Consider the following 12,282-nt stretch of genomic DNA (forward strand, 5'->3'; position numbering starts at 1 on the left):
ATGCTCAGTCTTATTTTTTCTCTATAGATTGGAATACAGATTTAAATCACTACCTTTCTCACTAAAATTTAAAGGACATAAATGAGCTTTTAAAATATTAATGACATGTAAATAATGATAGATAATTTTAAATGTAAAAACATCTGAGTTTTCTAGATTGAGTCAACTGATTAACAAAGTTACCACCTTTAGTATAAGTCATAAAATATTATATTTGATTTAAACATTGCAACTATAAGGAACAGCTACAGTCCTAGGAAAGGTACAGGGAAGATTAGATACTGATTTGATTTCAATTAATCATTTGATGATGGTCTACTCTTTAAATATAGAAACTCTTTTTTTTTTTTTTTTTTTGAGACAGGCTCTCACCCTGTCACCCAGGCTGGAGTGCAATGGCATGATCTCAGCTCACTGCAGCCTCCGCCTTCTGAGCTCAAGTGATCCTCCCACCTGAGCCTCCTGAGTAGCTGGGACTACACACACAGGACACCATGCTTAATTTTTAAAATTTTCTGTAGAGACCAGGTCTTACTATATTTCCCAGGCTGATCTTGAACTCCTGGGCTCAAGTGATCCTCCCATCTTGGCCTCCCAAAGTGCTGGGATTATAGGTGTGTGCCACTGCATTCAGCATGTTAAACTAATTAATCTGGGTTGTGACTCCCTATTGCCTAGTACTAAAGTATACCTTTTTTAGTAAACTATTCTAAACCTAGCTTTCCATGGTGTGCTATCAACTTACCTCACTATTTCCTTTTATTGCACCCTTTATAGCTCAAATGTAAACTCATTATTCTGTACATGTATTCATTATTTTGTATACATCTCTTACCTCTAATGTAAATTCTACCCATTCTTTACAATTCAAATCAATTATTACTTCTTCTATGAAACGTTTTCTGATCCTCTGAATTAGAGGAAAAATCTTCTCTATATTTTCAACGTTCACCACATTCTATCATGCGTACATATTTTTACACACACACACTCACTCACTCTCCCTCTCCTAATCTAAAACTCCTTGAGGGCAAAAGCCATTATTAGTTTATTCACCAAATATTTATTCTAGCTCTCTGCCAGACAGCTGTGGAGATGTAATGCTCAACAAGATGTTACAGTGTCTAGTCTTTGGGAAGACTGTATTTTAAGGCTCCCATGGGGACAGGAACAGTAGAATACAGAAGGTACCTTGAGAGGTTAAGGAAGATTTCCCAGTGGAAGTGATGCCTGAAGTGAGGCCTAAAGCTGCTGCTTTGCCCAGGCTGGAGTGAAGTGACATGATCATAGCTCATGGCAACCTCAAACTCTCAGGCTCAGGTGATCCTCCCACTTCAATCCTACCAAGTAGCTAGGACTACAGGCACGTACCACCATGACCAGCTACTAAAGATTCTTGAAGAATAATGGGAGTTGGGTAGGAGTAAGGAAGAGTTCCAAGCAGCAGAAAGAGCATGTGAAAAGGTCCACAGGCAAGACAGGGGACATCAAAGAAATTCATACTTGTCAGCGTCGGGGGCGGGTGACAAGAGATGAGGCTAGAGAGAGATAAGCAGAGGCCAAGTAGTGAAGTATGTATACCAATTTTTTTTTTTTTTTTTTTTAAGACGGAGTCTTGCTCTGTCGCCCAGGCTGGAGTGCAGTGGCGCGATCTCGGCTCACTGCAAGCTCTGCCTCCCGGGTTCACACCATTCTCCTGCCTCAGCCTCCTGAGTAGCTGGGACTACAGGCGCCTGCCACCGCTCCCGGCTAATTTTTTTTTTGTATTTTTAGCAGTGACAGGGTTTCACCGTGGTCTCGATCTCCTGACCTCATGATCCACCCGCCTCAGCCTCCCAAAGTGCTGGGATTACAGGCGTGAGCTACCGCGCCCGGCCCAGGTATACCAATGTTAAAGAGCTTGCCCATATCCCGAGATAAGGGAGCCAGTGAAGGGTTATTAAGCAAAACAGTAACATGATCAAATCTATTTTTAGACCAATTACTCTAGCTGCAGTATGCAGAAAAACTGGGGGTGGGAAATGGGGAGACCAGTTGGGGACAGTTATTTTTCAGGTTAAAATATATGGTAGTTTAAACCAGGGTAATAGCACTGAACTAGAGAAATAGATAGCTTTAAAAGAATATTTAGAAAAAATTTTAGAAAAGCTAACGATTGATTAATTCCTCCCGGAGCTTGCCTTTCTCATTCCACACACCTAAAATACACTTGGCAGTGTTCTCTTAAATACGTGTTCTTGTAATTTAAGAAAAAAAAAAAACTGCCTCCTTCTAAAGATATCAATAAAAGATATCCATGACAGCAACAAAGAAGCCCATATTCAAATGATAAAATCCACATTATTTAAGTTATAAAATACCTGATGTCAAATGAATGAAAAGTCACTGGGGGTGCTTTTGTACAGTAATTATAGGTAATTACATTACCTCTTCATCTGCTAATCCTTCTTCTTCCATGGCCACTTCTAATTTCTTCTGCCTTTTCAAAGGAAAAAAAAATTAAATTTTAAATACATTCCTAACTATTTCCACTTAAGAAATATACATTTATTTATTCAGGTTAACCACTTCAGCTTGCTAGGCTAAAAAAAAAAAATCTTTCAAGTTGGATCAACATAATCACTAAGAATAGTTTTCTTTCTCAAAAAACAAACCCAGATTTTGCTTTCTCATACTGGCCAAATGAATAATTTACTTCTAAGGCTTACTTCACTCTCCTGCCTAAATGAAATGTTGGCAATGACTGATATTCTAATATGGAAAACTCCGCTATTTAATGTTCAATCTACCAATATCATTAATATTTCCCAATGCTTATATTAGAAATATAAAAAGATAACTATACTGACTAAAAGTATAAAATTTTAAGGTAAATATCCCTGGTTCTAACACTTATTAGCTAAATGAGCTTGGCTAAGTCCCTCACTGAAACTCTAAGCTCAGTTTTCCTTAACTTATGAAGGAAAAATGTTCAATGCAATTGCATTTATTTTATTGTATCAAAATTATTTGAAAATTGGAAAGTCATATATGTGTGTTTTTAAAAACCCACCAGCGGCCGGGTGCGGTGGCTCATGCCTGTAATCCTAGCACTTTGGGAGGCCGAGGTGGGTGGATCACGAGGTCAGGAGATTGAGACCATCTTGGCTAACACTGTGAAACCCCGTGTCTACTAAAAATACAAAAAAAATTAGCCGAGCATGGTGGCTGGTGCCTGTAGTCCCAGCTACTTGGGAGGCTGAGGCAGGAGAATTGCTTGAACCTGGGAGGCGGAGGTTGCAGTGAGCCAAGATCGTGCCACTGCACTCCAGCCTGGGCGACAGAGTGAGACTCTGTCTCTAAATAAATAAATATTTTTTAAAAACCCACTAGCTACCAGAACATTTGCTTTTCTAGGTACAGCCAGGTTCAGTTATTCATTTTTTTTAAACAGCACCCTTGAAGTTAGTTAAGCTGAGCATCTAGGGTAAGGGCAGTGTGGATGAAGTAACTAAAACTAGAGAGATGGTTGTGGAACACATTTTGCAACTCATTTCCAAGTGAGTATTTTATTTCTATTGTATTGGTTTTCCCTAAATATAAACCTAGCAGAACTCCTCCTAATTAGTTCTGGAGTGTGTCAGAATAACAGTAACTTTTCAGGATTTAGCTGAATGGCTATAAGGGTTAAGGATTGAAACCCTCCCACAACTTTTTGATATTTCTTATTCATGGCTACATGTCCAAAGGTAAGCTTTTTTACTAAACCATCATTAAGATCACTTAGTTTTCCTTCTTATAGAAGATTTGTAACATTTAAAGCCTGTTGATACATCAGCACCCCACTGGAGAGGATGAGGCCTAAGAGCATATTCTCCACCACATGTTTCTTCAGTGCTTGTCATAGGCACCTATCTTGGTGCTTATTACACTGATTTTTGTCTTTTGTTTATGCATTATTTCCCCTAGGCCCCAACCCTTAGACGAGAATAATCTCCTAACATCAGATTCTGTGCTGCCATCACCTACCCCTAGGCACTTCAGTGCTGCTTGTTGAATGATTTCCAGTTTTCTCCTCTGCAGAAAGAATCCAGAGAGTAAGAGGACCATTATTCTGGGAGGAGCTATAACATATAAACAACTTTATTCTTCTGTCAAATTTCCACTGTCCCTTTCCTCAGTTATTGCCAAGACTAACACTTCATGAAATCATTCCTCATTCTGGAAGAGATACAGTAACTTTTATCCATTTCTACCATATCTAAACAGGAAGATCCATGACTTCTGTTGTACCTTTTTTAAAAATAGTTTTCCACCTAAAATGCTCTTACGCTTTGCTCTGATTAGAAATTTATTGGGCTTATGCATTTATCCAATTAGTTAAGCCTTAAAAATACATCACATTTTCTTAAAAGTATAAGCTTTTAGAAAATATGAGCAGATTGTTCGACTTGACTTCCAGTGGCACCAAGCTGAGACTACTTTTTTTTTCAATAACACAGATAATTTTATTGTTACTTTCCTTTATTTGGAAAAAAGAAAGCAAACTGAATTACTTTAACACTGCAGCAAGTAAAGACAATGAACCTTCGAAATTCTGATGAATTTTTTTAAGTGCCTGCTTTTTCTTCCTTGGTTCTCTTCTACTTTATTCACTCTCCCAGGATGGTCTGATCACTTCCAGAGACTTTAATTACCCTTATAATTCATTTAATTATTGATATATTTAGATTTTTATTTCTAACTTATTTTGTGCTATTTTGGTATTTCATTTTTACCATTTTTGGTATTTCAGTTTTTCTTTCTCTCTTGCATTCTTTTTGAACTGACTTTTTTTTTCTCATTCCAATTTTTTCCTTCTACTAGTCTGGAAATTACAAACTCTATTTTTATCATTTTATGGTTACTTTAGAACTTACAACATAATTTGTCAAACTCTGAAGCTAATCTCTATGCCCTTTCTACTAAGATCATTAAGAACACCTTAATTCTAATTACTTCTTTCCTGAATTATATTCTGCTGTTGGAAAATATTATCATTCTATTTTTTAATGTGTAAGATATTATCACTATTATTTCTGTTGCTTTATATAATTTTTGTTGAGATTTATCCACCTACTTACCATTTAAATCTTCTATTTGTGGTCACTTTCCTTCTGCCTAAATGGAACCTTTTGGAATTTCTGCTGATGCTCTTTTTTTGTTTGTTTGCCTCTGCTCTATTTTCATTCCTCTCCTCCCTTTCAGAACTTTTAGAGATATGTCAAGTCTTCTCATGATTCTCCATGTTTCTCAACTCTCTTTCACATATTCCTATTTGAAGTTGATTTCTGAATAATTATTTTCCAGTTCACTAATTCTCACCATACCTGTATCTAATCTGCAGTTAAATCCGTACAAAATTAAATGAGACTTTTCCTCTCTATTTCATTTAAACTGTACCACTCTCAGTTTGCCCAGGCATGAAATTTCAGAGGCAACATTGACTTATTTCCCTCACATTTCATATTTTGCTAGTAGCCACATTTTGTCAATCTTTCTCACTTGTCAGTTCTCTGTTGTTGTTGTCACAATTCTAATTCAAGCCTCCTTTCCATTTACCTGGACTACATCACTAGCCTTTCCTGTTTCTAATTCCCCACCCTGACCCCAAACCATTCTCTGTATCACAACTAAAGTTCCTTTCCAGAGAAACACTTGTTTTCATTTGATTCTTCTGCTCAAAAACATCCAAGGCTCTCCACTACCATGAAAAGAGCTACATTAACAAAGAATCCAAGGCTCCCAGGATGTTGAAATCTAGCACATCCTGTGCTTGAGCCAAATTGGACACTGCCTGACCTGGTGATTTCTTCTGTCTCTAATATCCTTCCCTCCTGCTCTTTTGCCTCTGTCTCCTTCCTTTTATGCATGTATAAATAGTTCTTCTCCTTTAGAGCCCTGTTTAAATGCCACCACTATTTACAAAGCTTTCCCAGTTGCCTAGACAAAAGCACATTCTCCCTTCCTTGTACTTAATATTCTTCACTCTTTCATTTATATATTTATGTGTGTTATCTCCTTTAGTATAAGTTTTCTAAAGTCAAAATAACATGTCATTCTTTTTTTTATTCTTCTATTCCCCCTGATATGCACTGTAAATGCTTTTGGATTAAAGTCAGTCATTCATAAAGCATCTTTTTTTTTTTTTTTTTTTTTTTTTTTTTGAGACAAAGTCTCACTCTGTTGCCCAGGCTGGAGTGCAGTGGTGCGATCTTGGCTCACTGCAGCCTTGGCTCACTGCTGCCTTCAAGCAATTCTCCTGCCTCAGCCTCCTGAGTAGCTGGGATTACAAGCACCCGCCACCACACCCGGCTAATTTTTTGTATTTTCAGTAGAGATGGGGTTTCACCATGTTGGCCAGGCTGGTCTTGAACTCCTGACCTCAGGTGATCTGCCCACCTCGGCTTCCCAAAGTGCTGGGATTATAGGCATGAGCCACACCACACCAAGCCAGGCATCCCTTTAAAAGAAAATGTAAAGACATATCATAATTTCATGTTTGGAAAAGGTTTGTTTAAAACGTTAATTGGCATGTCATACGGGTATATAGATGCACAAGACTTGGGGCACCTCAGGAAACTACTCTGTGAAAATAAAACACATTATGTGCACTGTCAGTACAGGAAACTTAAAAACAGCATGCAGGGATCCATAATATTCATATTATTCATGGTAAACAAGTTTCTATTCCACTCACAGCACAACAGCTTATTTAACTAAAAAAAGTTTTGATTAGCCCTTACTATACCTGGTTTCTCTCTCTTCATGCTGTAAAATTAAGTTGCTATAAAAATTCTCCAATGTGAGCTTGGCTACAGTCACTCTTTCCCGGGTATGGTTGCTCATAGGAAAGGTTGTTGTAGTCCCTGCCGTCATTGCCATAGTAACGGAAACTGAAACAACATAGAAAAACAAATTATTCAGTGGGAAAAAAAAACCTATCTTTTATAATAAACTCTGAAAATGTTCAATTTCAACTAAGAAAAATTCTACCCTAACAGTTAACACATCCAAGTATTTCACATTATAAATAATACAAAGCTAGGGAAGAAAGAAAAGCACTATTTCCAAAGCAAGAGAAATTCATATTGTGGTGGCAAAACCAGGAGTTAATGACAGCAAAGAAGAACCAGTGGCATCCATATATAATATAGACACATTTATATACAAAGGTCACATTCAACAAGCATTCAAAACAAGAAAAGTTCCAGCTGTTTTGTTGTTTCATTACTAAATAAAATCTATAAGATAGTGTTAATAGCTATGTCCCTGATAAATGTCAGTCTCCTAAGAGTTAATGCAGTTTAGTTTAATAGTAAGAAGTAGCTTCTGCCTTATGAATTCTATGAAACATGAAGTGTTGTATCAAATATGCATATAAACACCAGCCTAAAGCAATGTTCACGTATATTGTAGGGGGAAACTACTTTTAGAAACAGGCCCCTTTGGATGGGGCTCATAGCTGCCCCATTTCATTCTGAATTCTGGGTCATTCCAAAAAGTGCTATAACAAGGTATAGTACACTTCTCCAGACTGTGCAGCCCATTTCATTTTCAAATGAAATTCAAATGCCTATAGGAACCAAGAAGGAAACAGAAATGTGTGAATGAAGCCAGGTAACAACAGGGAAGCTTTGTGGCCTTAAGTGGACAATGTATGTCTGCTTAAAGGCATTCCAGTGCCAACTTTTAGAGATCACTGGGCCACGCAAACAAAGTACTGTTTCAAAGAAAATAATCTGGACTATTAGATAAGGAGTGTGGCAAAATGGCCACTTGACGGGGGGAAGACTGAACTCCGATGGCTGCGGCAGGTGGCCACTGACCCTAAGAGACTTGCCTACTACAGCCACATCTGGATAAAAAGACTAGAAGAGTTCATACATTAAAGAGGCTTTGCTTATCTAGATGAAGATCGTAACAGACCAGTCCAAAGAAGATCCAGCTTGCCAAGAGTGACCATCCAAAGCATTCTTAGTTGAAAAGTGTTCCCCAAACCTGCCACCTATGCCACAACATCCATCTTGCTTTAATTAAAGAAGATACGGAGCCCTGGATGTGGACCTGAAGTGGACTAGATTCCAGGGTTGATGGAATGAACCAAAAGATGTCAAGCAAGTCAAGTGTAGGTTGAAAGCAAACAATTATCTATGGCAAACTCCCAGTTCTACTGTTGTCCTATTAGGGGTTTATACCTCAATGTACTGCTTGAGCCTCAGAATCATTATGTCTAAAACTGCATCTATTATTTTGGCATAAATTTGTTCCTCTGCTGACTACTTTCAATGAGAAGCTGATCGTGTCACTTGTTTAGAATCAGTCATGGTTCCTCATTGCCTACTGCAAGTCAAATTAGCCACATATGATCAATAAGAACAACTCACATACACTGAGTATGGTTATATATCAGGAACTTTATGATATTTTATTCACTGATTTCCCCCTTTTTTTCTCCTGAGGATTTAAGATAGAGGCACTTGCCATGCATGATTGCATTTCATCCTCACGACAGCCCTGCAAAGTAGGGAACTGAAGTTTGGGGCAAGTCACATAGCTAGTGTGATGTGGAGTCAGGATTCCAACTTGCTATCCTTATCTGTTGCTTTTTATATTTTCTATCCTTATCTGATGCTCTTCCTCACCACTCATTCTTTTCCCAACATACCTTGCTCTTTCATGCCTCCAAGCTCTTCCATGACCTATCCCTGAGGCAGTTATATCCACTGCAGGATATGTCTCTGCAGGAATCTGCTGATCCTTTATGGCCCAGTTTAGCTGAAGTCTTACTGCTGTGGTGACTTCTCTAACATGCTCTACCAGAAGAGGCAAAGCATTTCTCATTTTTTTGGTGCATGTTCTCTAACATTTGTAGTCAGGTACTGGTGGCTTATCACTCCTAAGAAAAATTCGGCCCTAACAGTTATTCCACCAAACCAGGAACACCTCCATGTAAGAACTCTTTCTGATTCATTTTTCAAAACTCACAACAGCACTGCATCTGACTCAGAGTAGTCATGAATGAATGAATGAGACAACCTATTGATTGGGGGGAGGGAGGGGGCGCAGTAAGAGTAGTTGAAAGAATTAGCCAATAGTAAAGTACTCTGTAAAGATTGGCTAATAAGCAACTGTGGAAAAAGAAATTACAGAAGGTAGAAGTCAGAAATTGAAAGATCTAATCCCAGCCTTGTCGCTAACTGATCATATGGTCTTATTCAAATCACCAGAACACCCTTAACTCAAGTCACTTTTCCCAAAACAGGGCTTAAAATATTTGCTCTGCCTGGTTCACAGGCCTAGTTCTGAGGCCATCTGAGATAATACACAGGAAAGCCACAATGGCTTATACAAATGTAAGATGCTATTCTAGGCACCTAGTTTAATCTTTGTATTGTGCTAAATGCTTTAATAATAATGAGCATTATTTTTTAAAACAATAAATAATGAAAAATAAACTCAAGAATTATCATGGCCAAGTGATTTTTATGGATTAAGCTGCTCTTACTGAATTGCTAAAACAATGCTGCCAAATCATTTTTGGAAATTTCAGAATCATTGGGCTCATGTTCTATGTTTCAGGATCAGATGCAGAAAGGTCAAAGAATGCCAGGCACAGTGGCTCATGACTCTAATCCTGGTACTTTGTGAGGCCAAGATCACTTGAGGCCAAGAGTTTGAGATCAGCCTGGGATCTCCTCATCTCTACAATTTTTTTTTTTTTTTTTTTTACTTAGCTAGGTGTGGTAGTGCACACCTGTAGTCACAGCTACTCTGGAGGATGAGGCAGGAAGACTGCTTGTTCAAGGTTACAATGAGCTGCGACTGCACCACTGCACTGCAGCCTGGGTGATGGAGCAAGACCCTGTCTCTAACTGGAAAAAAAAAAAAGGTCAAAGAAGGAAAAGTGAAACAGGGATCGTGCATAGAAAACATCTCTGAAATCAAATCACATTTGTTAACTGGGGCTTGGGATGGGAGAGGAAGGATGGACTGGAAATTGAGGAATTTAAGTAAATTTAAGAAACCCAGACTACACAAAGTTAAATAAGTTTCTTACTATAAGACTTCCCAGCATCTTTTTTTTTTTTGACAGAATTTCACTCTGTTGCCCAGGCTGGAATGCAGTGGCGTGATCTCGGCTCATTGCAACCTCCACCTCCTGGGTTCAAGCAATTCTCCCACCTCAGCCTCCCGAGTAGCTGAGATTACAGGTGCACGCTAATGTTTGTATATTTAGTAGAGATGGGGTTTTACCAAGTTGGCCAGGCTGGTCTCGAACTCCTCACCTCAAGTGATCTGCCTGCCTTGGCCTCCCAAAGTGCTGGGATTACAGGTACAAGCCACCTTGCCCGGCCTTCCCAGCATCTTTAATATGCTAACATGCATCCTGAATCCTCAAAAGGAGGACAGGTGTACAATTTGCAGTAGTATTCCAGTGAACCTTCCCTAGGCATATAAAACTGCAGTTCATAGATAGTTCTCTTCAAATGCTTTTTGGTAAACAACTGCCTGTTACTTTTTCAACAAATATTTGGGGTGGGAAAACCTTAAAAGTACCATTAAAGAGCAACACCCTACGATTGTAGAATGATTTCTGACTTGCCTTGTATTTGTTCTAGCAAGCAGATACTAATGAACAGAGAAAATGTCCAGAAGATCTGTAGCCAATAAAAATTTATAAAGTGGTTTGCCACTTTACAAGTTTGCCTTTACAAAAGGTCAAGACCCAACTCTAGTTGTCCAAGGCCTTATATATTCCTTTCAAAAAGTGAATGGTGAAAAACATAAAAAACCTTTTATAATGCCTCTTGAAAAAAGCACAAAGAAATAACACATGACTCACAGAATTATGCTGTTCACAGTTATGCTTGCAGAAATGGGAGAGAAAGATGTATGTTGAACTTGGGGTTTGGCCTTGGAGGCAGCTGACTGTCTGCCAAGGGGCCTTGTCAAGCAGGCTGTCCTGCTCGGTCTGCCAAGCGGCAAGGTCTGGCCCTCAGCTGCCAGTGTCTCAGGGCAATCAAATTCTGGAAGCCACTTTATCCTAACAAAGTTCACAAAAGACAAATATACAAGACAGAATGCAGTTTATTGATTTACACAGTAAGACACTGAGTAACAAGAAATTAGGTTCAGAAGATTGCTTGGCGAGCATGGCATCAAAACAAAGAGAACTGTTATTCAATTTAAATGTTGAATGGGATTGGGATAAGGTGGAATCTAAAACACACAAGGCTGATGGCTATCTTGCCTAGAGCACCTATGTCCACTGGAAAGTGGCTGTAGGAGATGGTCTGCTACAGACTAGGCCTTCCCAGAATGAAGCCAAATTGGGGGACTAGAGGTGGACAAAACTTTTGAGGAACATTAATGAACAAAACTTTTGAGGAAATTTTTGTGAAACATAAAGAAGTGTTAGGGAATTCAAAACAATTCCAAACAACAGAAACTGTCTGCATTAACCGTATAAAAATAGAGCCAGGCATGGTGGCACATGTCTGTAGCCCCAGCTACTTGGGAGGCTGAGACAGGAGGGTCATCTGAGCCCGGGAGTTCAAGGCTGTGGTGCACTATGGTGGCGCCTATGCATAGCCACTGGACTCCAGCCTGGGTAACAGAGCGAGATCTAGGCTAAAAAAACAAACAAAAAACCCAACAGTATAGAAATACATATGAGGTCATTTTAGATAAATATTTATGGACCTGAGGTCTTCAAAAAAGAAGGTAAACAGAAGATGAGGTTTCTTCCATCATAGGAAGTTGTAATGAGTTTTACTCCAAAATCGGAAGTGGATGTCAAGTAATGAAATATTACTTTTAGACACTATATAATTTAGTAATGATTATGATGTTCTTTCCATTGTAGTTACACATACATGTATGTCTTGTTTAAAAACCAAATAAGGGCAAAATCTCCATCTATTTATCTTTGTAATGAAAGCATTGCAGTACCTGGCAAAGTGATGAGCACACAGTAGGCAGTCTGTAAGTGATGGTAACTCAACTCTAATGTAATAGATTTTAATTTATATGTGTGTTTCATATATAATAATTTCATTTGGGTTAAGAAATACAGAATCATTTGGTATTCTATTAGCCTTCAGAAATAAATCTTACTTAAGAAACACATTTGCAGAAAAAACAAAAATCCCACCCTTACTCATGATTATACAATATCTTGTATAGTTTAGCTTTAAAGATTAGCTTTAAAAACAAGATTAGCTTTAAAAACAAGATTAGCTTTAAAAACAAGAAAAATTT

The 12,282-nt window shown here is 38.3% G+C and overlaps 1 protein-coding gene across 12 annotated transcripts in view; it reads right to left on the reverse strand.

The window, feature by feature from the left end:
- Positions 1-12,282, reverse strand: part of STK38L (serine/threonine kinase 38 like) — an 80,701-nt gene that overhangs the window by 20,462 nt on the left and 47,957 nt on the right. For 7 of the 12 annotated variants that reach the window (XM_001143341.6, XM_063786861.1, XM_063786863.1 and 4 more), the window contains 2 exons: positions 6,770-6,914; positions 2,428-2,479 (listed from right to left, as the gene is read on the reverse strand). In XM_001143341.6, coding sequence (XP_001143341.1) covers positions 2,428-2,479; positions 6,770-6,903 — 186 coding nt within the window. In that variant the 5' untranslated portion in view covers positions 6,904-6,914. Of the gene's footprint in view, positions 1-2,427; positions 2,480-4,004; positions 4,057-6,769; positions 6,915-12,282 lie in introns of those variants that run through there. The other 5 variants (XM_063786862.1, XM_063786864.1, XM_063786866.1 and 2 more) reach the window with 2 other exon arrangements.

The sequence above is a fragment of the Pan troglodytes genome, chromosome 10, assembly GCF_028858775.2.
Source record: "Pan troglodytes isolate AG18354 chromosome 10, NHGRI_mPanTro3-v2.0_pri, whole genome shotgun sequence".
In the NCBI taxonomy this organism is placed as follows: Eukaryota; Metazoa; Chordata; class Mammalia; order Primates; family Hominidae; genus Pan; species Pan troglodytes.